Genomic DNA, 26410 nt, shown 5'->3' on the forward strand with positions numbered 1-26410 from the left:
CTTCTCTCAGTATGTGTGACGTGGGCCACTCATTCCTTTTTTTGCCGAAGAGTTCTACAAGCCAGTAAAGCTCTTTGTCTCATTGAGCTAGAATTCCTCTTAAACTAAACGCCATGATTTCCAAGTGCCTTCACCCTTTGGAATGCATCAGCTTTTGTGTGTGCTAGTGGATGGGTGTCTTCACCCTTTGAAATTGAGGAGGGTAGTTTGCTAAGGTTGCCCCTTTGTTCTTTGCCCATAATTACTCTCGAAAAAATTGGGAGGGAGAGGTACTGCAAGGATCATGGAGAGACCTTCACCATGCTAGATGGTAGCACATTTGAATTAAAGAGGTTTGATGAGAGTGGAAGAGGATGGTTGAAATGAGGGTGTAAGGGGACCCTAATCAGGTAGGCATCTAGGATACTGGAGGCTAGAGCCTAGGGTGTTTCAAAAAAAACACACACACACACACACACACACTCTCTCTCTCTCTGAGTCGGAGCCGTCAATGGAACTTAGGAGAAAATAGTCTTACTTTTTCAAAACGAAAACGGAGGGGTTTTATAGGAGGATTGAAACAGTCCTGCACTCCCGCCTTCTGGCAAGGCCGCCGTGTAAGCTCGTGACAGAAGCAAAAGCAAAAACAAACAACGGCAAAAGTCTCCCTTTTTCTCCTCTCTCTCTCTCTCTCTCTCTCTCTCTCGTGACTCTGTGTCTGTCTATCCCTCTGTGCCACTGCTCTTCCTTTCCTCTCCTCCCTGAAACAAACCCTAGTGTAACTCCCCCTTGATCTCACAGCCCTGTCATCAGCCCACTACTCCAGCTTCAGCCCCGGTTCCAGCCCCAGCTACAGCTGACCCCCAAACAGATAGATCCATCCATTTCCTCCCACCCTATCATCCTGCATTCCCCCCTCCCTCGCCCGTTCCCCACGATTCCTCCTGGTGCCCCTTCCCCCCCTCCCCCCGGCTCAGCACAGGGAGCCCCATGCGAAATTCGGCTCCCTGCCTCCAATGTCGGCTTCCAAACCGAGAACCATCTCGCCCTTCCGGTTCCGCAAGCCAGCCTCCGTCAATGGAAAGCTTCCAGGACAATCGCCGGCCCCCACAGCTTCCTTCGGATCTAGCTCCAACTCCAGAACTCCTTCGTTTGTCGCAGGGCGCTCCTCGACTCCTGGCAGGGGCAGAGCACTTCCACCACCTACCCCTCCTACCCCTCAAAAGCTTCATCTGAGCTCCAATTCTTCGGTTGGCTCTGCAAGCCCCAATACCCCTACCTCTGAGAGGATGGACAATCTTGTCAGCAGGTCCAAGGAGAATGTCACTGTCACGGTCCGCTTCCGGCCTCTCAGGTGAGCACATTCCAGCTTCACACGCTGGATGCGGTGGGTTCAATGTCATGCACAATGTGGTAACTTTGGTTTCCCACTGTGCTCCAGCTCAAGGGAAATTCAGAAAGGGGATGAAGTTGCGTGGTATGCAGATGGTGATACTACAGTCCGCAGCGAGTTCAATGCAGCCACTGCCTATGCCTTTGGTAGGACATTCACACGACATTCTGCATTTGAATTAGCTTCAGTGAACACATCTCTAAGTGCCGGGTGCAATGGATGGTTGCTTGGATGGATTCCCATGCTCTTTGTTTGCAATTCCTCCCATAAAAAAACCACTGCCAGGTAGCTACATAGATTGATATATATCCAAGCGGGATTTTTCTTTGGTGGATCATGAATTCATGTTGGAATCAGAGCTGACAAGCATTACATTATCGATCTTAGTGTCCCTTTGAAAATTTGTTGAATGTGCCACTTGCGTACAATCATATTGTAGAGTGGTGCACTACTTTGGTCCAATTTCTCTATGATGCTATTCTAGCTGCCAACATCAGGTCAACATAAAGATCCTGAAGTTGGTTGGGCTCTTTATAAAGAACCTCTTTCAATTGCATGGCCAGCCCACCATTATATTTAGTGTAAACACGAAAAGCTTAGCACTTTTTCAGAGCAAATTTGAAAACATTACAGTCTACATTGAGTGTGAGCACAATTGATCATGCACAAAGCAATGACCTAATGTTGCAGGTCAAGTAGATCCCAGAAAATATGTTAGAGCTTACGTAAGCAATAAGGAAGTTGGTGGGGAAGAGCATATTTTTGCCAGAATTTGCTTGCAAAAACTGAAGATGTTTCAAGACAGGCATTTTCCCATTTGTTTGGTTGAAAGATGCAAAGTGCTATAGCTTGACTGTTAAGCTCAAAAACACTAAAGGGAATCTATTGTGTTGAAAAAGATCAAAGATACGTCTTCTTTGAAGAGGAGAAAAGTTTATTCAAAAGCTCCAAACAACTCTCAGTTTGTAAAGATAGTGCCAAAGTCACTCCCTAGGTTTGTGCTTCATTCATGATACTCAAGCAAGGTAGGTTTTATGGCTTATAAGTTGAAGTTGCTAGAAACTTCATAGCATATTCAATCTTTTACCCAAGTAGTTGAAAGAAAGGTTAAGCCAATGGTGATAAGCTTATTATGTTGAAGCTTTGCTAGATTACTAGAGTATCCTATCTAAACACATGAACAAACAATTTAGTAGTTCAAGAGAATCTAGTTGTTGAGCATGACAACACCTCTTAAATGGGACACAAAAGTGATAAAAGATATTGGTGATTGTAGACTGAGGCATAAGAAAACCTAGTTGTTGAGGATGATGGATCGTTTTAAAGGATAAAAAAATATGTCACACATAGAAGCAATAGACAAATTTGAGAGACTTGCTAGTATTGAGAAATTGTTTGAAGTTGTCCTCTTGTATCTCCATGGTGGCACATAGGAGTGATGCCAAAACCAATAATTGCCTAGTCAATGTGCAACAATACACAACTCGCCAACTTTGGCTTTGATAGCAGATACCATTTTTAGAAGTATAGCATGTAGTTGAAAGAGGAAAACAAAAATGCACATGAATTGTAAATGTAATGCAATAAAGTGTATGGGAACAAAGATGCACTATGATAATCAAGGGTAGAATGGTGGAGTGCTAGCTCACTTACTCCATGGGATCCCTCTCTCCCTAGTAAGAATTTGTGAGTACAAGTTATATCACACCCTCCCTTTATAGGCCAAAAAAGAAATAAATTATATTTGCTAAATTTGGGTCATTGCATAGAAATTTTGAGCTCTTTGTTGCTTGAAATTTGACCTCATGGTTGGAAAGAGTGCCACAAGACATTTCATCGATTGTAAGTTGTGTGCTACACATTGCTATAGACTCTAGAGAGGATTCTAGTTTTTGCTGAGAGTAGGGGTTAGTAGAAAGGGAGAAGAGACAAAAAAAGTCTCTTTGAAGAGTCCTTGGTCGAATGTTCTAGGTAGTAGGCTATGGTATAGACACTTTTAACCTCTTGGGAGGATGGGTAGCCACTCTTAGTAGAGATTGGAAGTGATTGGTTGGGTTGTTGTGCTAGTTTCTTCATAGATTTTGGATAGCTTGGATGCCAACTTTTTGCATCCAAGCTCTTTCCACGAATGAAAGAGATTACTACAAAGGGTACCAAAATTTAGGACCAACTTGGTGGTGGTGTCTCTATGCAAGAGCATTCTGGATCATGTGTTCTTTGGGTTTTTGATTTCAATAGTTTTTAATTGTTGTGTGCGATAGATTTGTAATTTATTGACCTTTAAGCTATTGAAGGTTGTTTCATTATTTTGTTGTTGGGACTTCATCAACTTTCTCCAGGGTGTGAGCTAGAGTTACAAAGTCTCAAGAATTTAAGCATATTAGAAAGTGAGATGTATGGACTACTTTAGGAAAGAGATTGGGGTACAAGAGATCAAGAAAAAAAGGACTCTATGATGTTCAGAAGAGATTGTGTTCTTCCTCTTTGTCTTGAACTTATGCATATCTGGGGTTGATTTGTCATCTTTTCTCTCTTTCTTTCTTTGTGTTATGGGCCAAAGGGCATGCTATCATTGTGGAACACAACTCTATTTTGACACCATTTTATGATGGCATACTTTTGGGTTCCTTAGGAAAACATGACCCAGGTGTCAAAAGGGGACAAGTTCGACTTAGAAACAAGCCGTAAGTTTCTAGAGGGGATAGGTTGTGAGAATTTGCAATTTTATGGAAGTGTCAAATTTATGCAAATTGACACAAAGAATGATGAGAGATGAACACTAGAACTCAAAATGAATATATTGAATCCATAAAGAGAATTGGCTCAAGGCCATAAATCTGCCACCCAATTGCTCTATAAAGTGCCCTAATTTCCCATGAGATGTTCAAAGCTTGTTGGAAGACCAAACGGTGTGCTCTAATACCATGTCGAGAGATAGTAGGGTGTGCAAGGAGAAGCACAGTGTACGGCAAATAGTGAGACAAAGAAACTCAAAAACAGTGAAGAAGAAGATGCATGAAGAATGATGGACACTGAATCATGCTGATACGATGGAGCTGAGCTCTAAGATGATTGCATTGTCTTGGCTGATTAGGTGGCGACACTTGAAGCTCCCTTGCATTGTGAAGGGAGCAAAATGTAGTCCTCTGAGCAATAGGATCTTGAAGGAGATGTTGTAGAAGGAAGGACAGTTGTAGTAGAGGGAGTGCATAGTCCTTAGGGTTTGTCAACATGAAGAATATAATAATCAGCAACAAGCAGACCAGCAAAATGCAGATCCGGTTGAGAGAAAACAGTGATCAGCAACCTAAATCAGCCCTAGATAATTGTCAAACAGTAGGGTGGCCTGTTGTGCTGTAAAATGCAGGTGCTACTGATGATTGCACTAGCATCTAGATGATCTCTAAGAGCAGGGCAGCCAGTTTGGACAGCAAACATTGGAGAAATCTGCACTGAAGATGAAAACGCAGGTGGGCAGCAACCTTTGATAGTGTGGCAGGCTGGGCAACAACCAATTGATAATGGTGGCAACTCCAGAAGACAGCGTTGGTGGGCGGTAGTGGACAACTCCAATTGGCAACACTTGAGCCACTCCCGTGAGAAGCATTCACTAGGGGTAGGAGAGAGAACATGAAGAATCAAGGTGATGAATGAAAAAGTGTGTATTTGATGATGAATGTATGTGGCGTGTTTATAGGCATTGGACTGTCTAGGGTAGCACCCAAAATATAGGACACCCAGCTTTTTTGGGGCTGTAAGTGGAATCCAAATGGGAATTAAGGAAATGTAATCCACTCAATGATTGGAGTAGATGATGGCTGATGAATACAATAAAATATATAATGATGATTGACATACGAGCACAAACATTGACAATGATTATTGGGAGATGGACTCAAGAATCTAGAATGAATAAGCAATGGAATCCATAAAGAGAAGCATGAGATGAACATTACAATACACCTAGAATACATGCACGGCAATCAACAATGCCTCTGCTCTCCCTTGTTTTAACTTAATGCAATGCAATGGATGCAAAGTGCATGATATAAGTGGAGGAGTGGTAGCACATAGTGAGGAGTGGTGCAATGGAGAGGAGCTGTCAGCAAGTTGAAATCGCAATTGCCAAAGGCCATAAATGTACCACCTAGTTGCCCTAGAAAGTGCCTACTAATGCACACTAATAAAGTGTCCTAACACGCATGAAATGTACAAAGCTCACATAGTGTACACGAGATTTTTTGTTCTATGGAAGGACATATGGTTTGGTACAACCTTACAATCATTCGGAAAAGTGTTTATGGATCCATATTTGAGATGGAGAGAGCTATTACAAAGTAGGAGATGTACTACAATGATGCCTCTTGTATGGTGTGCTTTGTTTTAATGAGAGTTATATTTTTATACAGCATGGGTTGGTTTCACTCAAAGTTTGTAGCAACTTGAGCTAACACTTGAAGGCTCTTTAAAGGACACAAGGCTTCCAAGTACCCATATTATTGTTGAAAGGAATTTTTATAACTTTGTTCATGGATATATGGATGGATAATTTGATTGGATGTCCATTCCTTGTTGTGTTTGTACATATGTTGTCATACTTTGGTATCATTATACTCCAAGTGCCATTGGATCTTGGGTTCCATCAAGAATACATAGCTAATATTCTCGATCATGTCATGTGAATATATGTTGTTTTGATGCATCAAGTACTTTAACAAGATCCAATCATGTATCATTGTTTTGGGGTCACATTGAATGGTTGTGTAAGAAGTGGGTAAAGAATGAAGAGGGATGTGTCATGTGCAGAAAGTATGAAGTGGATGTATGTTGATATGTGTTGAGGACTTTTACATGCTAACAATGTGCCATTAGTTGTGATTTATACAAGATGGTCATGAAAGAGTGGGTAAAGTATCTCGAGGAGCATGTTGCTTGCAAATGCATATACGAGTCATGTGTGGGATGACACATGGTTTAAGACTTTTGCTTTAGGTTCTAAAGGAACAAGTAAGAGTTTCATGTTACTTTGATGTGATGATATATCCATATCGTGCCAGATGATTGTTTCACTTGTTTGACACATGAGGAAAGAGGAATTCGAGATAGAGCTTCATGCCACTATCTCGGGATGTTTTGTAGATTATTCTTCTATAGTTGAAGTGGTTTAGATGGTGATTTAGTAGATTCACCTTAGATTTTGTGGCTTTGTCTCAAAGTTGTTGGGTTGGGGCCTACCATCAAGAGAGCTTATTTAAGTTTAACAGAGTGTAGGTTTTTGGGACATTGCTTGATGGCCAAGAAGGGGATAGTTCTTTGATTGCTTTCTCCCTCATGCTTTGATGAGTTGTAGAAGTTGCTTGGTGCAATTTTTACATTGCGTCCAAAGAGTTCGCTAGTTCCTCTATCATACTTTGGTTATCAACATTGTAAGAGCTTGAGGTATGGCTGAAAGACATTGCACGTAGGCCTAATGTATTATGTTGGATCTTATGGTCAATCATGTACTTATGTGTCTTAGTCGATACATTCCTATTTCACTCGGATGCAAATGAGGATTTTACCCTTTTTCTTGAGGGGGATATGCTATGTCTTCAATAATTTTGGCAAATAGTCAATTAGGTATTGCATTTAACCTTGTTTGTAAACCCTAGATCTGATGATTAGGGTCTAACCTTAATATGGCAGGGAGGTGGGTGTAAATAAATGGTATGACAAACATAGAGCAACACAAAATGTGTGACAACTTACAAGACAGAATGCAATCTGTAGAATGCTGAATGAGAACGAGTGAATGAAAATATGAATGATGTAGTTAGGGGGCCTCAAATCTTTGTGTCTCAAGGGTTGGGGTAGCGGTGTGAGAATATTGTAGGAGTGTGCTGTAATTGAGATGGATCTTGAAATGCAACAACAATTCAGCAGGCTGGACAATGACGTCGATGGCAGCAGAGGAAGTAGTACCCTGGGAGCTGGATGGATGCCTTACAGATGGGTAGCTGAAAAACACAAGATTGCAACAGAAAAACACAGATCAATTGATGGAGATGATGATGTTAACAGGTTGCTTAATGTTGATGACAGCAAGGAAGGTGGCTTGCTCCGGCCTAAAACACAGCTCCAGCAATCCAAAACACAGCAGATGATGAGGTCGGCTGATGGCAGCAAGGTAGCTGATGATGTGGCAGGCTGGGTGACAGCTAGGTCCTCCATTTATGGCGATGTTCTCCGATTGGGCGGTAGCAGTAGTTGGTGACGGCAGCAGCTCCAAGTCAAAGGTATGGGCAGCAATGTGAAGTGAGATGGCTGTAGGTTGAGGGTGACAATGAATGACCTACATGGGATGAAAGGATGCCCAAAATTGACTCAATTTATAGAGGATTTTGTGTGTTGTGCATAAGTGGATAGTGTGGAAGATGAGTGGGATTATAGATATTTTGTCAAGATGGAATTTGGGGATTAGAAATTCATGATGGGAAAGAGGACTTTGAGATGTTTCATTTGATTGCAAAGATGACAGCATTTAGACATGATGTGGTAATGCTGATGTGGCATGATGACATGGTATTTTAACATGGTGAAATTGAATATTGAAAGTCCGATTCCAGCAAAAAAATCTTATTCTAGTTTTTGAAAAGTAATTGAAAAAGCCTTGTTTGTATCTTTGATGAAGATGTGGTTTTTGAAACTTTTCCTTTGCTGTTTTTTGGTGGTTTGCTTGACATGATTGGCAAAGCAAATGGACATGTTGTCCTCTATTGCCACTTGGCATTTGAGTAGGTCGATTTGTTGGACACACTACCATCAAAGTACTACACATTGTTTACACATTGTTATGTTGGGATACACATGGGGTTTTGGCTTGTCATGTTGGCACTAGTGGTTGCTTTTTGTTGTTGACATGGTTGCCACCTATCTTGTTGTGATCTTCCTTCATTTTTGCTTGTGCTTCACTGTAGAGAGGATTTTGGTTTTGGGAAGAGACAAAGAAGATGTGAAGAGTTCTTGGTTGAAGATTCTGGGCAGCAAGTTGTAGTACAGGCTCTCTGAACCTCTTGAAAGAGTAGAGATTGGATGCGACTAGCCAAATTTTTGTGTTCAGTTCTGCATAGATTTGGGACAGCTTGGCTGTCAACTTTTTGTTTCTGAGCTCTTTCATTGAGTGAAGAAAATACTGCAAGGGGTGCCTAGGTTTGGATTCCATGTAGTGATGGGCATCTTTGAGTACGAGCATTCTAGCCATCCTATGGGTTATTCTAGCATCTTTGAGTACGAGCATTCTAGCTGCCCTATGGGTTATTTGGCTTTTTGTTTTGTGCAATTTTGAATTATTGTGGGATAGTTTGTGTTTTACTCTCTTAGATTATTGAAGGCTGGCTTTAGGTTGGGTTGGGCATGTGGATGTTATTGCTGTTGGAGGTTTATTGTGACGGATGTTGCTATTGAAGTTGGGTTGTGTTCCTTTGATTAGCCACCTAGAGGGTAGAGTTGGTTGTTGCAGGTCTAGGACACTACCCAATTGCTCCCAGCCTCTAGGTAGATGGTAGGTAGCCATCTTGTAGAATAGGGGAGTCTAGGTTGCCTTTCCCATTTGGTTGTTTCTGCTATCATGCTAATAGGTTAGCTATTGCGAATCAAAGCTCAAAGCCTGCAAAATTGACAGAAGCACCTAGGATGATAGTTGCCTGCAAAATTGACAGAAGAAATAGTGAATTAGTCTTTTGTTCTGTGGCAATCATGGGACTTGAGGGTCCAACATTTTAGATGCAAGGGGCAATATGTATGGTGGACCTTTGAACCAAAGTCCATGAAAAGGACTTATTTACTGTTCAAATTGCACGTGGCAGCAACATAGATGGCTTTGGGGGCCATGCTGCATTCTACAGTATGTATCTTCAGCATGCAGATGTGATGTTGGATTGGCTGGTTCTATGGTTGTTGGAATTCAGGGCTCAGCTGTTGCCATTTGTAAAAATCCAGATATATATTGTCTTATTTTGTTTGCCTCATTGGAATAGTGTGACAGAAAGTTGAAAGCACCAGTTATGGGTTTATTTGTCTTGGTTTTGCAGACCGTGTCTTTGGTCCTGCCACAACTACCAGACATGTCTATGATGCAGCTGCCCAGCATGTGGTCGGTGGTGCAATGGAAGGCATTAACGGTGGGCCATGTTTGTCTTATTTTCCTGTGCCTTTTGGTCTTTCCTCTCATGTGGAATTCATGATTCTGATGTATGTGAGTTCTAGCTCTTATACTTGCTTCTAATTATAAATGTGAGCAGGTACTGTTTTTGCTTATGGTGTTACCAGCAGTGGCAAAACTCACACCATGCATGTAAGTCTGCAGCAGTTTGTTTAAGGAGATCTTGTTTTGATAAAATATTGGTCTTTTGATTTTCTTGATTAAAGCTAAAGCTTCATGTAATCCTTGTCACCTGCATGAAAGCCACAAATGGTCCACTAGTTTTATAGAGTGCCCATTCTGAAATGAGATGGTTCTGATTTGTCTTTTCAGGGTGATCAAAAGTCTCCTGGAATCATTCCGTTGGCAGTGAAAGATGTCTTCAGTATTATTCAAGAGGTATATGTTGTTCTGATTTATACAAGTTAACAGCTACCCTCAATGCATGGGTTTCTCTCGTACTGATATTTTCCCTCAAAAGTACAAAGGGTCATCTCACAGACCTAGGGTATTTTTATCACTTGATCATTACATGCACTTTGCAAATTGCTTCATTGTTGCTTTGGAAGTGTGATTTTTCTGTTTTCCATGATTTAAGTTTTTTTTTTTCCTGATCAAAATATGTACCTTATGGGTCACTTGATTGTTGCACATTCAAAGTGCTATTTCTCTGCTTTTACAGTTTAATTCATTCTTTATGTATTTTAAAAACTTCATAGAGTTCCTTAGTGGATTAGTAGACCTATGTTTAGATTTAGTAGAGTGGTAAGAGAGAGGATATATGATTACTGTATCTGTGTCCTTGCTACATGGGTTTAGGAAGTGAAAAGTGATAATGTAACTTGGGCGGTATTACTGTTTCCCATGAAAAATGTAACATGCACAATGAGGATCATGTTATGGTGCTGATTAAATTTCTTTTTGTCACGGGATGTGTTGCTTTTGAAATACCATGAAGGCCAATATAGGATATTTCAAGTCATGGTATGAGTGTGATAAAATTGAATTTTGCTCATGAGAGTTGTGGGTTCAAGAATCAGGCTGTCTCTTAATGCAGCTGACTTAGTTCTCCAATGTTTCTTTGCCTGCAGACTCCAGGGCGGGAATTTCTTCTCCGAGTCTCTTATCTTGAAATCTACAATGAGGTTGCCTATTTAGTCTGTTGATTTTCTAGATAAGTTCTACTTTTAAGCACTTGCTCAGTCTGCATCATAATTTATCTCCCCTTATTTCTGGTTTTTGGGGGATGCTGTTTATGTCTTCAGGTTATCAATGACCTTTTAGATCCAGCAGGTCAAAATCTCAGAGTGCGCGAAGATGCACAGGTTTATAAATTCCTCTACTGCTTAATTCAGACTCTTCTGCTTGCATATTTTGGAAATAATTTGGGCAGGCAGATGCAGGTTATTGCTAATCATTGTGATATGCTGGCACTTGTCGTCTTTGCCTGAAATTGAGTGGGTTTTAGCCACCCATGACCTTGCATGTGGAAGGATACCTTTTGTGCAGTATGATTCTTGGCTAAATGCATTACAAAATTTGGGAATGGAGGTTTGACTTCATCAGATCAAATCTATATGTCTGTTTCAACCTTTTTAAAGATGGAACATATCATGTACCCTTCCAAAGGGACCTGCTAGATTGTAGGACAAGCAAAAACAGTGTGACCTGGTGTGTCATGACATAACACTATATGCGAATCTTTTTACAACACATGTTATTTTCTGTATAAAGCATGTTATTAGTATGAATGAACCAGCTGTGAGGCTTGTATTACTTGGTATTGCAAAGGGTGTCTCTTTTAAATTAGCAAGCTGTGCAGTTTATTCATGGATGCACATGCGCAAGGGCATGCACAGTCAGTTGAGTTATTTGAAATGTAAACAGAAGGCATACTAAGTTAATTGCTATGAAGTTCAGCCTTGAAAGAAAACAAATCAGAATACTGAAAACAAAACAGAAGAATCAAGTTGGACACAAAAAACCCCCCATCACAGGAACATTATGTTCCTCCAGGATCTTGGTAGGTTTTCTTAAGCTTGAAACCTCTAATGAAATCAAATGATGAAGATTTTGAGTGCTACCTTCATTAATTGGTTGGTTACTTGTGTTTGGTTTTGATCTTCATATTTGGGACACTAAACATCCAAATGGTTGCATTAGAGTCTACATCATAGGGATAACAATAGCTGAAATGCTTTCAATTACCTGCTCTCGTTGTGGTTGTGGTCGTTTGCAATTTTGTTTTTGTTATTTTTGTAAGTAGATTCTCTATTGGAAAAGTACCAAGAAAATCATTTTGATCAAGTGAGTGGTTCCTTGGTGACTTGGTTTTGATTTTAGAGTTTGGGCCACTAAACATCCAAATGGTTGCACTGCAGTCTACATCATAGGGATAGCAATAGCTTGAATGTTTTCAATTACCAGCTCTCCTTGAAAGAAAAGTACCAAAAAAATTGATGATGATCATGCTAGGAAGATATGCTTCAACTGAATATGATTTGAAACCATTTGCTACACATGTATTTAGCTTGGAATTTACATTTGAGGAAGAAATGGCCAGAAAGAAGGGTTATCTTGCCTTAACCTTTTCTTTTCGTGAAATCTTCTACTTGTCAAAAGTAAATGAGAGCTTGTAAGTAGGCAACAAGCTGGTGAAGCATCACAGACGTTTATGATGTAACTATTTACCAAAAGTATGGTGCAACGTTTAAAGGCGATTTTGGTGCATTATGGTTGATTTTTGCATGCTGGCTATTTGTGCCTACCCTTTTTTTTTTTTTTGGAGTTATAATCCTATCATAGTGTGGTGCTTATTCCCCTGAGAATACCCTTTTCTCGCTATGACTTGTAAAATATAGAATCAACTAATGAAACTTGCTTGCTGAGGGCCATGTGCAATTTCTGTTTGTAGGGAACATATGTTGAGGGAATCAAGGAGGAAGTTGTTCTCTCTCCTGCTCATTGTCTCTCTTTGATTGCTACGGGAGAAGGTGATGATCACATCCACATTGTGTCAGCCAGTATGATTAAAAATGATGTCTTGTGACATTTCGGCTTATTGGAAAAAGATGCTGCATGAGAGAAATAGACTGGAAAAAAAGTTATTCTGCTTGTGGTGCATATGAACTGAGGCAGTGAGTTGTGTCTAATATGGTCACTGGCATCAGAACATCGCCATGTGGGATCAAACAATTTCAACCTTCTGAGTAGCCGCAGCCATACAATTTTTACATTGGTAGGCAACTGTAGCAATCGATCTTTTCTCTTCTCTGTGCTTTCCCTGTGGTTTTAAAGAATAAAGCAGCTGAACTTTTTCATGTGTGATTGTTTGTAGACAGTTGAAAGCAGCCCAAGAGGTGATAATTATAGTGATGAAGAAGTGACTCTTTCCCAATTGGTATCTCCTCTTCTTTTTGTTTGCTTGCTGAGGTTTGAATTCTGAAGCATACCTTAGTTGTCCCAATCTGGCTGTTTTTTTCTACAGAATCTTATTGATCTAGCAGGGTCTGAAAGCTCCAAAACAGAAACTACAGGCCTGAGACGCAAAGAGGGTTCTTACATCAACAAAAGCTTGTTGACGTTGGGAACTGTAAGGCCACTGTCTATAGCCTCAGCAGATGCTGATATATAGCATCTAAAAAGCGAGTCCTGCAATTCTAACTCCTCTTTGATACTGACCGCAGGTTATTTCTAAGCTAACAGATGGAAAAGCCACACATATACCATACAGGGATTCTAAATTGACTAGGTTGCTGCAGTCCTCATTGAGTGGGCACGGTCGCGTATCGGTATGTTCAGCTCTTGCCTTTTTAATGATTTACCTATATATTAGTGATGCAGAGTTCAAAGCTAAGATCAGTATCTTGACGTGTTTTCTGAATTTGATTGTATTTCAGCTCATATGCACTGTGACTCCAGCTTCCAGCAGTAATGAAGAAACTCACAATACTCTGAAATTCGCCCATAGAGCAAAACATGTGGAAATTCATGCCTCTCAAAACAAGGTATCATTCAGAAAAATCATCAGACATTGTCAAGATGTGGTAGTCAAAGTAAATGTTGGAAAATATATGAGATAGCTTACGTGTCTTTACTTGAATTCACTTATTTTTTAAAACTGATTTGGGTTCTTGCCTTTGACATAAGGTTTTCTGTCTGCTTTTTATACACGCCAGATAATTGATGAAAAGTCACTGATAAAGAAATACCAGAAAGAAATCCTAAACCTGAAGCATGAATTGGAACAACTAAAGAGAGGAATTGTTGACAATCCATACCTTATTGGGAATCAGGAAGATCTTGCAACACTAAAGCAACAGGTATGCAATCTTTAAGTTTGTCTTTAGATCCTGTTGTTAGCACACAAATAATATGTGCTGTACATTGGAGGTTATTATATGGTGCTTCCAGATTATCACATTTATGATACTTCCAGTGTGCTCATTTTAGACTATTATGTTCGTTTGTAATCATTTTTGTTATGGTGCTTGCATATGCAATGCAAACTTCAACTATTATGCAAGTTGGAAGCTGCTTGAAAGCTATTTGAGCCTTACTTTGAAACACCAACACTTTGCATGTTCATGAAATATGAACATGTTAGCAGATTAGTTAGTTCATGTGTGAGTTTGTGTGTATCAATAGGCTGGGCACATTATTTTCCAGTTGTGATTTAGTGTGTTTTAGGTGCTAGATTTATTGGCATTTATTGCTGGCCGACCAGCCTGATTATTTTATTATTTTTTGGGCTGGCCAAATTTTTCATGGATATAGCCTATTTATAGGTTGGGGCTTCCTCCTCCTTAGTTATCTTTGTGGATACACACCTACAAGAGGGAGCCAGCACCAGTGCCAACTCAGCCAATGATTCATGTTTTATTTGTACCATCTCTTGTCTTGCTATATGGATTCCAGTTCTTGAGCATTATTCTGAGTTCTCTTTCACAGTGTTCTTCTTTTCTTTGCAATCTCTCGTCTCTCTTGTGTTGTGCAGTCTATTATAGCAGATTCACACGCTTCCATTGCTAAACCTGCTTTTCACATGGTATCAGACATTTGTGTTTGGTCTCCTGAGGTGCTGTTTCTGCTGCTGTAGGTTTGCCATCACCTTCTCTTACGAATTGCTGATCTTTCCGTGTTTGCTACTGCCCAGACAACCTTTCTCTGACCAAAATTGGTCTGTTTCCAGCCATCTGCTGCCTGTGTTTTGTCTATAACAGTCAGCATTTTGATTTTTTGCATACATTTATTTAAGAACTACTGCATTTAATTTAATGCCTATTTGTCTGTGTTTTCCTAACAGCAACTGCATTTTCTGCTTTAATTGCCTCTGCAGGCTGGGTGATTGTCATTTTGGGTCTTGTTGGCTGTAGTCTTTGTAGTTGATCTTCTTTTGGTTGTCTTTGATGAGATTTTGTCCTTCTACAGCAGTCATTTTGTGATTAGTTGTTCTTTTCACTGTGTGTGAGCCCGTTGTCGTGCCACTACGTGGACAGTGTGAAAAACTCTAGAGTGCATCGTCATTCGACTTTCTTATTGATCTAGAGAGTCAATGTCATCTGAGTCATTATTCTAGCGTCAGTGGCATGGATGGTTTAAAAATACTAGATTTTTGAACAATTTTAGTTTATTTTTAATATTTTAGATATTATTTATTGTAAATATTCTAAAAAGCTAGGAAAACTTCTAGAATAGGATGGCATGCAAAAAGCAAGTGGTTTTTTCAGCCAGTTTTGGATTTTTCATGAAGAAGAAAGATGGGCGAAATCGCGCACGTTGCGATCACAGTTGATAGGCAACAAACAATACTTTGAACTAGAAGAAAAATGAGTGAACCAAGAGATTCAGGGTCAGGTGTCTTGGGGTTTTACTCCCCTTTCGGAGCCAACGAAGCCATCAGATTTGGGTTTCGAGTTGCAGAGAGAAAGTTGTTGTTTTGATGCGCGTTTTTGGTCTACAAGGGAGCTTTAAGAGATCTAATGCTTAGAGATTGCATTTGAGTAGTGCCAGATAAGAGATTTCAGGTTTTATCAATACACATTGATTCGATTCATTGTGCTTTGTCTTTATCGTGTTTACATCTTGTCTATTTTTTTTCTTTTCTTTCATCTTCTATCTCTACTTCCTTCTATCTTTGATCCTCGGTGACGTGAAAGGTCGTCTGAAGGAAAGACAAGATAGGGGAACCTTCGAACACAATTTTCAGTGAAGTTTTGCAGTAGTTAGTGTAGAATATGAACATGCTTATGTAAGTACAACAATAACATGTGATACATGCTTTTGCTCAAACAGAAACTGTTGTAATGAATGCTCTACAAGCAGTTAAGCGCGAGATGAAGTTGTTCAATGGTAGAAATGTATCTGCATAGGTACATACTTATGCTCAAAAGATGGAATTCTTTGGAGTGGCTCAACTTGCATGGAGTCAGTATTTTGTTCGGATCACTGTACATGAGTTGAAAGCACGAATTATTGAAGTGTATATGTAGAATGTTGATTGGGTAGCTTTCAAGAAGATACTCAGGGAAGAATTTTACATTGAAGATACCAGTTTGATTACGCGCAAGACTTTTCATGAGTGGGTTTTACAACTCAATAAGGGTCTTGTGGCTACATAATTGTTAAGAGAATTTGAAAGTCGATTTAAGCAGTTAGATCTTGCAGAATAACAAGCTCTTGCAAGTCAGAAAATTGAATTGTTTCTACAAGCAGCAGATCTTGAGTTTTAAGAGAAGCTTGATGATTTGTTAGAGGATCAGACTATAGAGATAGGTCTTAAAACAGAGTGGAGGCATGTCAAGGAAGCTGTAACTGTACTTGTGAAAAAACATAGAAGAAGAGAAAGATTATATGTCTCTAGCTTGTTCACTGTTACGGGTAAAATAATTGATGTATTCAATAAGCCACCTACTTTTGTGGTTAAACTTATGGTTGTGCCTACTGTTCTCACTGTTAGGGAAGATGTATTAGATGAATTGGCTAAAGGTATGCGAGATCTTCAATTGAAGGTCGCAAAATTGGATGAAAAAGGATAAGTGGAAAGGGGACGGTTAGTAGTTTCTAAGCCAGGAAAAAGATGTATGTGGTGTGATAGTTTGTAGCATGAGAGAAAGGATTGTGCTGCGTATTAGGAGGCCTTGGCATGAGAGCTCATCTTTTGGAAAGATGGCAATATCTATGTACAAGAATCGGGATTGTCTCTTGGTTTGAATTTTGAAAAGGGAGGTATGCAAAAGTTGTTGGAAGACTTGGTTGTCCGAAATGCTTATGCGTCTGTACATGCTTTTACTTTTGGTTTACAGTTGGATAGAATGCATGGCCAAGTGATGGTTGGTCCAAAGGTTGTAATATGGACACATATTTTGCATGCAATTGAAAAGAGAAAAGTTACTGATAGTGAAATGTCTCATGTATGGCAAGACATTCGTGATATAATTGGTTGGGAATCACCAGTAGATGCATATTCAGTGTATGTATATTTAGCAAAGGTACAAAATATGGATGTATTTATGGAAGAGAAACGAAACAGAGATGAAGATGATGTAGGGACATCTAAAAGAGTGACAAGAAGTGTGGATCAGTCTAAAGCTACAAATCAGCCACCTTTTTGGTATGTTATGGAAGAGGTTAATCAGAAGCAAAAAGAGTATAGCAAACAAGAGGGCAAAAAGAAGAGCAAGCAGCGAGGATATAAGTTGCAGTTTGATATTGAGACAGCCATAGATCTTAAGAAGGTTTTTGAAGAACGGATCTTAAACAGTCGGGTGGAATTCACCTTGGGAGAGGTGCTTAGTATCACTAAGCAAGAATTTCATGATGAGATCATTGACATAATTAAGATGAAGCGCTAGTTTCTTGGTGATATCACTAGTGCTTTGCTGCAATTTGGAGAGGAAATTGTTTTGTTGGATATTTAGGTTGAATATGAGCATGAAGTAAGTATTGGATTATCTATGCAGGATGCGACTAATCAGTGGACAATATGTGGAAAAGAAAAGAAAGTGATTGAAAATGCATTGTCTTGTAGCAATATGCATGGTGATGTAAGGTAAATGCAACAATATGGAAAAGAGACTCTAGGATTTATTCCTCGAAGTCATTATACAAGAAATCACTGGGCCAGGGCTACCATTGAAACGGTAGTGAAAATAGGGGAGTATGAAACTCCTTGTGTTGCTTTGCTTGATCATGGGTCTGAGATTAATGTCATTGAGCGTGGATTATATAAAAATTGTGCATGGCTTGTGGACATTGATCATGGTTGGTGTATAAGGGGTGTACATAATTCTTTAGGGGAGCTCTATGCTACATGTTCTAATGTAAAAGTGACGATTGGTGATATACAAGAAGAGTAACACTTCTTTGTGTAAGATAATTTCTCATATACAGTAATTTTGGGACAGTTCTATATTACAGGAGTGCGTATGGAAACAAAGGTGCTTGATGATGGTTTTGCTTATGCAAGAGTCAGAAGCAAGGATGGGAGGAAAGCAATCCAATTTCTTATTGTTTGTGTTAATCATCCTAGGAATCGGGATACGCTTCGAGAGTCTCCTTTGCTTTCAAATGCAAGGGAATTCAAAGACTTGGATTTTCATTAAGCATTGCTGTAATGTGGGGCTATAGTAGTGCTGTTCAGAAGATGTACTCATCTCTTGATGGAATGAAGAATGTATTTACTATTGGTTATTCTCAGTTTACAGCAAACTATTCATGTTGGTTTAAGCCTATGGAAGCTATGTGCAAGGTTGAACGCATATCTATGAAATGGGCTGCTAAAGAATTGAGAGCATTGGGTCTATTAGCTGAAAATGAAGGCATTTCAAGCATCTTTTATGGGTTGAATATTAATGATACTATGGCTGAAATTTCAGCAACTACACATGCAAAAAATGAGGCTGAAAATAGAATGTTGTCAGTATGTTCTTTGGACATGTATGATGTTATAGAATTATTTACTCAGTAGGAAGGATTACAATGGGTTGAAGTACTTGTGGAGACAAAGTATAAGACAGTTGGTAAAAATGTGAAATCAATTGGTTTGCTGCTTCCACCAGAAAGTGAGGATTTGTATGAAAAAGTGTTAAGGCAGCCAAGCTTACGGGATTCTAAAGATATAGGTCATCAGTTTACATTTGAAACATTACAGGAATTGAAAGTTGGTGCAGAAGGGTTTCTTTTGCTTGCTGAAAGAGACTGTTTTATGCAGATGCTAGCTAGGCGAGAAAAGGCATTTGCATTTCAGCCAATTGAAATAGGTTGTGTGGATCCTAATGTTGTCTCTCCTAAGGTAATATATATTGTGCCACATGTATCATGGAACTTGAGGCCTATTCCGGTGCCTAAAGCTTACTTGCCAAAGCTAATGGATTTGCTAAATGAAAAGATTCGCATAAAGTTCTTGGAGCCCTCATCAATCTCATACTCAAATCGTTGGTTTACTGTGTTAGAGAGTCATTCCTTGTACAGTCGTGGGCAGAGCAGTACGGAACAGTGCAGTCACAGAGGATGCCACGTTAGCTGGTTGGACAGGGTGCCACATTGCACAGGTTGTTGCAGTGGGTCAGTTTTTTGCAGTTTTTTACAGCCGGCTGCATTGATTGCAGCCGACCTGGTGCTGGGAATTTTCTATTGTTTGGCTATTTATAGCTAGTTCGCGGCACACTTTCAGTATTCATCATTTCAAATTCTGATATTGAGATCTGTTGGTTGAGACAGAATGTGCTTGGGTTGACGAAGATCAACGTCATCAAGTTGGAGACCTACACAGATATTTCCTCTGTTCCATTGTGTATTTTTGCACTTTTATATAGCATACTACACCACAGATTTTTGGCGTTTACACTCCTTTTCTCTCTCTCTCTCTCTCTCTATCTTCTTTGTGTTCACTCTCTCTCAGTCTTTGTCCTACGCTTTCGTATCGTTGCACTCTGACATGGTATCAAAGCAGTGAAGATGGATTGACTGAGGGTTGAATCTATCTGAAGAGGAGATCTCAACGCGACACAAGGCTGCGTTTCCAAGATTCGAGGGTGAGCAGGAGGGCTGCGCATCGGATCAAGGCTAAAGCAAGCGTGGGCGTGCGGGAAAGGAGTCTAATCGGTGAATTTGCTGCATGTTATTGCTGTTCGAAGGGGAGGAAGGCTGCGTTTGAGGCCTTCTATTGCAGATTTTACATTTTCATCGTCTCCGCAGGTGAAGAAGGTTTGGGCAGCGGAGAAAGCAACCCTAGAAGGCTGCGTTTTCACAGTCAGAGGGGGCTGATTTTGTGTTTGTGCAGGTATTGCAGGTTAACATATCTACAGAGATTGATTTGGAGTTTCAGGCGATCATGGACAGAAAGGTGCTTGTCTTACAAGCTCTTCCATCGGATCAAAAGCTTGACGGTGGCAATTATCGCATTTGGCGGGTGATGATGTTGGCCATTTTGGAGTCCTATGATTTGGTGGAATTGGTGATGGAGGAGATTAACAGGTCCTCGGTGAGGGATGAGTTGAAACTCTCTTCCAATGCTCGTGCAGAGTTGACCAAGGCCTAGTCTCATTGGGACAAACTGAATGCCAGAATTCAATCTTTTCTGTTTCTGTCTTGCATCACAATCGTGATAGCTCACATCGAGTACTTGATGATGGCTCGTGAGATATGGTTGGAGCTCGACGAGATGTATAACCGGATGACCACTGATAAAGAGGGTTTCTTTGGAGGTGCAGATGCGGACTTTGTCCGTGAATAAGTCTTCTTCATTTTGGGAACACATCAATAAACTTCGGCATTTTCACATGCAGGTTCAAAATGCGGGGAAGCCTATTTCCTCAGAAGACATGGCGATCACTTTACTATCCTTGTTGTCGCCACGATTCGCTACTTTTTATTTCGCTTTTATTGCATCAGAGTGGGAGTCGACTCTTTGGTGGGAAGAGTTGGTTCCAATGGTCTTGGACTAGGAGGAACAATTGAAGGGACAGAATGCTTCCAAATCGAAGGCATTGGTTGGTCAAGCCTCTCAGAAGAAGGAGAAGGACCAAAAGAAGGAGGAGGATAACAAATCCAAGAAGGACAAGGAGAAGGAATCGACTTGCCATATTTATGGCAAGATCGTTCATTGGAAGAAGGATACTAAGAAGGACACGAAGGATACTGGAGCGGTGGCTATATCCTCATCAACTGCTTTTCTACACTTAGCAATCATTGAGGACTTTACATCGAAGACTTCTGATGTTGCGATGACAGCTTTCCAGGCTCCAGAGTGGATTGTGGATGGTGCCTCACGGCACATGGCTCCTTTTTCCGTTGGTGTTACTTATTTGCGACCTTCGCGTGGGCAGATTCTCATTGGAGACAGCTCTTCTGTGTCTTTACTACGCAGGGTGAGATGCAGCTTATTCAGATGGACGTGGTGGTATCCACACCTCTGAGGTGTTGCATGTGCCAGGTTTGGGATATCATTTACTTTTGGTCCATAAGATTTGTGCTCTTGGTCTCTTGGTGGAGTTTGATAGTGATACTGTTCGAGTCCTTGATTGTGAATCGCGGAAGATTCTCTTTGTAGGATATGAGGAGAATGGCATCTACTAAGTGAAGTCTTCTTTAGCTCTTCTCTTCTTCTTAAATCTCAGACACTGTCCGAGTTATGGCATGCTCAGTTTGGCCACCTGAACTATCAGTATCTTTGGAAGGCGTCGCGAGAGTCGTTTGTCAGAGGATTGCCGGCGGACATAGCGGGGAGCCATCAGCCATGTGTCTCCTGCATTTGTGGGAAACTGCATCGGGATGCGATTTTCACCAAAGCTTCTAGGCGGTCTACTTCACCCATGGAGCTTGTATCTACGGATCTTTGTGGCTCGATGAGGACCGAGTCCTTGAAAGGAAGCTTGTACTTCATGTTGATTGTAGATGACTACAACATGATGCCTTGGGCCTATTTCTTGACTTTGAAGTCGGAGGCTTTCTCTCACTTCAAGGATTGGCTTCTCTTTGAGGAGAATCATTCTGGCCGGCGACTGAAGACCTTGCGTTTGGACAAGGGAGGTGAATTTATGTCTAATGAGTTTGCTTGTTTTTATGCAGATAGGGGCATTCACCAGGAGTTTGCTAACACTAACACTCCCCAAGAGAATGGCATTTTGGAGCGTGATAAGTTCGAGGCGGCTTCTCGACGACAGGTTTTGTTGGCTATAGCTCCTAGTTCCAAGGTTATTGTTTGTTTGATCCCGTTAAGTGGGGTGTCTACACAAGCCGAGATGTGCGGTTCGTGGAAGTTCCAGCCACAGAGGGGGGTGAGGCGTACCCCGTCCTTGGAGATCCAAGGGAGAGAGGGGCTCCCGAGACAGTTCCTTTGGAGCCAGAGCCTCTTAATGGAGATTATTCTTCTGATTCAGAGTCTTCTCTTCCACTGGTCACCCTCGAGAAGCTTCCGTCAATGGATGTTCCTAAGTCTTCAGCAGATGGAGAGCGACGGGGAGAGGTTCCGTTCTCCTCGTTGGGTCCGTGATACACTTCGAGATTCAAGGATCGAGGGGGTGTTTGAGGAGCGGGAACCGCAAGATGGACTGCGGAGGTCACGGAGGAACCAAGCACATTTTTCGAAGCTTGTTTGCTCCAACTATTGTTTACTGACTTATGTTATGCAGGATCGTGAGCCCACTTCAGTGAAGGAGACTTCGCAGTCTGATAATTGGCGGAAGGCCATGGAAGCCGAGTTGGAGGCTATTGAGAGGAATGACACTTGGTCTCTTGTGCCTCATCCCTCTCACAAGAAGGTGATTAGTGTCAAGTGGGTCTTCAAGACCAAGTACCTTAGCGGTGGTTCTTTGGACAAGCACAAGGCTCGCCTTGTTGCTAAAATTTTGCTCAGCGCCTAGGCATTGATTTCCATGATACTTTTGTCCCCACTGCTTGTATGGCGACTATTTGAGCTGTTCTTGCCTTGGCTGGCCATAGGAGATGGCTTGTTTATCAGTTGGATGTGAAGTCAGCCTTTCTTAATGGTGACTTGCAGGAGAAGATCTATGTTGAGCAGCCTCTTGGCTTTGGATCCTCAGATGGGAAATTTTACAGGTTGAAGAAGGTATTGTATGGTCTCAAGCAGGCTCCGCGTGCATGGAATGAGAAGATTGACTCGTTTCTTCAGTCAAAGTTGGGATATCGACGCTCTACGACTGATCTGCAGCTTTATGTGCACACTTTCGAGGTTGGTCGTGTGTTGTTTGTGTTATATGTTGATGATTTGATTTTGACAGGGGATCATGCACAGAAGGTTCGAGAGACCAAGACGACTTTACATCAGGCATTCAAGATGACAGATTTGGGGCTTCTTCATTTCTTCTTGGGTCACAAGATTTATTAGTGTTAGAGGGGGATTTTCATCTCTCAGCAGAGGTACATTCAAGAGATCTTGGTGACTTTTGCGATGGAGACTTATTGGCCTATTACTACTCCTATGGATCCGAATTGAAAGGCCACTTTACACTCAAATTCTTTCGTGATGGATGCTTTACGCTACCGTTAGTTGATTGGATCCTTGATTTGGCTTCTCAACACTCATGTAGATCTTTGTTTTGCCACGGGTCTTTTGGTAGGGTTCATGATTGAACCCAAACAGGTGCATTGGTTGGTTGCCTTGAGGATTCTTCAGTATTTGAGGGGGACCTTTGATTTAGGGATTTTTTACCCCGTAGGTACAGATGCTTCAGATCTAGTTCTTGCATGTTGGAGTGACTCAGATTGGGCTAGCAATGTGGACCACCGACGGTCTACTACATGCTACTGTTTTATCTTAGGTACAGGTGTTATCTCTTGGAGTAGCAAGAAACAACCCATGGTCGCCCTTTCTTCTACTGAGGCGGAGTATCAGGCTGCATCTTCCACCACATGTAAGGTTGTGTGGCTTCGGAGATTGTTGGAGGAGCTTAGTTGTCCCTTGATTCGTCCTACTGTTGTGCGGTGCGACAATGAGAGTTGCATTGCCTTGGTACGGAATCCTCTATTCCATGCTCGGGCGAAGCACATTGAGATTCAATATGACTTCATTCGGGAGAAGCTTCTGGATGGGACCATTGATGTGGAGTATTGCAAGACGGAGGATAATCTTGCAGATTTGTTTACGAAGGCGTTGCCCCAGGCTCTTCTTCGGCAACATTCAAGATCTCTTAATCTTTTGCCCTATTCAGGATCTAAGAGGGGGTGTTAGAGAGTCATTCCCTGTACAGTCGTGGGCAGAGTAGTACGGCAGCAGTGCAGTCGGAGAGGATGCCACGTGATGCCACGTTAGCTGGTTGGACAGGGCGCCATGTGGCACAGGTTGTTGCAGTCGGTCAGTTTTTTGTAGTTTTCTGCAGTCGGCTGCATTAATTGCAGCTGACTTGGCGTTGGGAATTTTCTATTGTTTGGCTATTTATAGCCAGTTCGTGGCACACTTTCAATATTCATCATTTCAGATTGTGATCTTGACAGTTATGGAAAAGCCTCCAAAATGTCACGACAACAATCGTAGATGATGGATAGATTGCAGACACTGGGGATGAAACAGATTGGGGATGTGCAAAGCGGCTGGACAGATTCCCATTTATAGAATCATGAGCCAACCAAGCGTCTCATGTGGTGACTGGGTCATCTTCAGGTGGCATTCAAACACATTTTGTGCAATTAAATGTGGCACTTGGACACTTTGAGTACATTTAATATTTGAGTTTGATGATGCTTAATGAACTGAAATAGGGATTTAAAGTTAATTAACCCTTTGTTGCTCAACATCCATAGTTTGTTTGTACCACATTTTTAATATTTAGCACATTTTACAAGTATGCTGTCATACCAAGCATTTCTTATAGCTATGTTGATCTAGTATTAGATTTATAATTCTCCTGCAGGAAGCTTTCTCTAATGTCAATAAAGAAGTATTGTTTTGATACGTTTGTATAAGATGGGAGCAAGAAAACAAACAATTGAGAGGAAATAAGACACAACCTTGAGGGAATATGGATTGTCATGCTACCTGGGGTTAGCAGTCGACCACCACTACAAGTTGCAGAAGCATAAGAATCACTACCAGTGTAGTTTCCTCCATGTTTGCTTAACAGCAATAGATGCCTTAATTGGGCTGCAGATAATAAGACAGGAATAGCCAGCCATGACTGGCAGAGACTTTATTTGGAACCATGGAAAAAATTCTGTAATACTTTTCTTAGTGATAGTTCCCTCTATGTCAAATCAGTGAAAGCCAATGCTAAAGAAGATGCCTTTACATTCATTGGACCTCATTCTGGCAAGCTTTTTCGATTGTTTCAAGATTTGTTCTATGCATTTTTGAGTGCATACTTCATCATTCATCATCAATCCATTATGAATCTGCATACTTTAGTTGTAGTAATCCGTCACATGGGCTCTTGTCTTTTGTTTGTCCAATCAAGCAATCTGTTGTCTTAGTTAAGTTACAGGATGCGTTGCTGTGAAGCCTGCAATGCATATCCAAAGCCCATACTAGTTTGGAAGATAAAACTGTGCTGTATTGGTATTAAGAGTGCTGTCTGTAGCTAGAGCTGACTGTGTACCACAAAGGTCCAATAGCTGCATTGTGTTTGTATCAAGTCTACTTGCTTTTGAGCGGGTTATGTTTGCCTATCTTCAGCTGTATGTTATATCTATTCACTATTTTGATGCCTCTTTGTAGCTGGAAGCGGGTCAAGTAAAACTTCAATCAAGGTTGGAGGAGGAAGAACAGGCAAAGGCTGCATTACTAGGGAGAATTCAAAGACTAACTAAGCTTATTCTTGTTTCCACTAAAAACACAGTACCTCAAAGCCTTCCTGAGAGGCAGGGTCATCGGCGGAGACACTCGTTTGGTGAAGAGGAGGTATAAGGCTCTTCCAGGAACTATCTTAATTCTTTTCAGAAGAGATGTTATAAATTTGACTGTTTTATTGGAGCAGTATGAACAGGTATCTAATCATAATAAACTTTACTGGTTATGCAGCTTGCTTATTTACCTGATAGAAGGCGTGAGTTCATCTTTGAAGATGAAGATGGTCAAGATTCAGAATTGTCTCTTGATGCCAAGAGTGATAACATAATTTCTGATGATATATTCAAAGGGGAGAAGAAGACCAAAAGGCGCAGCATGTTGGCATGGTTTAAGCTCAAGGTAATTTTAATAATTCAGATGGGAAAACTTGACTATTTTGTGATGTGTAAAAGCATGACTTTCGAGGCTGGCGAGAGTGACTGTGGATTCTGCTGTTTTAGTATGTGTGATCTGTGATGGATTCATCAAATTGCTCCACTTCTTTTAGAAGCTTAAGTCGAAGAGTTTTGACCCTTAAGCTAGTATATACTTACATTTCTCAAACTGCCACATGTGATATTACTATCATCATGCAAATGTATGGGTTGCATGATTAAGTTTGAAATAAGACTGGTTTGCTGGCCTGTAACATGAAGTTCTCTTTACTGATCAAGCTACTACAATTTGATATGTTTTTTGCAGAAAAGTGAACATGGAAGCTCTGCAGCCAGTTTGGACTCAGACAATTCTCCAAATGCATCACCTGCAACAAGTGGGTCTTCCATTGTTCAAGTGGATCCTGGGTTTGATTTGAAGGGCCGTCGAAAGTCTGTCAGTCGCAGGGTGGATGAGATTGCTCCTGTTGATTCCTTTCTTGAATCAACTCAAGCCGGTGAACTTTTCAGTGCAACAGTTCGAGGCAGGAGGCCTCCCCCTGTAAGGATTTTGCAATTTTACACGTATATGTACATGTGCTCACAATTTGTACAGATACTCAGAAGTATCATGTCTCAGGAGCTTCATTCGAGGCTAAATTATTTGGGCACAACTATGATGACATGTTAACATGTGTCCTGCT

At 40.9% G+C, this 26410-nt stretch overlaps 1 protein-coding gene across 4 annotated transcripts in view; it reads left to right on the forward strand.

The window, feature by feature from the left end:
* The first annotated feature begins 506 nt into the window (after positions 1–506).
* Positions 507–26410, forward strand: part of LOC148036320 (kinesin-like protein KIN-7E, chloroplastic) — a 42290-nt gene continuing 16386 nt past the window's right edge. For 2 of the 4 annotated variants that reach the window (XR_015690930.1, XM_087678315.1), the window contains exons 1-17: positions 507–1333; positions 1421–1518; positions 9442–9531; positions 9652–9704; positions 9885–9950; positions 10643–10696; positions 10817–10876; positions 12466–12544; positions 12722–12789; positions 12889–12951; positions 13039–13143; positions 13238–13342; positions 13451–13558; positions 13730–13873; positions 25222–25404; positions 25525–25692; positions 26035–26268. Coding sequence is in view for 2 of the 4 variants with exons in the window: in XM_087678315.1 (XP_087534441.1) it covers positions 996–1333; positions 1421–1518; positions 9442–9531; positions 9652–9704; positions 9885–9950; positions 10643–10696; positions 10817–10876; positions 12466–12544; positions 12722–12789; positions 12889–12951; positions 13039–13143; positions 13238–13342; positions 13451–13558; positions 13730–13873; positions 25222–25404; positions 25525–25692; positions 26035–26268 (2016 nt within the window). In the remaining 2 variants the exon portion in view is untranslated. The remainder of the gene's footprint in view (positions 1334–1420; positions 1519–9441; positions 9532–9651; positions 9705–9884; positions 9951–10642; positions 10697–10816; positions 10877–12465; positions 12545–12721; positions 12790–12888; positions 12952–13038; positions 13144–13237; positions 13343–13450; positions 13559–13729; positions 13874–25221; positions 25405–25524; positions 25693–26034; positions 26269–26410) is intronic. The other 2 variants (XR_015690929.1, XM_087678314.1) reach the window with 1 other exon arrangement.

This window comes from Lygodium microphyllum, chromosome 5 (assembly GCF_053477565.2).
Source record: "Lygodium microphyllum isolate KBCC chromosome 5, Lygodium_microphyllum_v1.1.10, whole genome shotgun sequence".
NCBI lineage: Eukaryota > Viridiplantae > Streptophyta > Polypodiopsida > Schizaeales > Lygodiaceae > Lygodium > Lygodium microphyllum.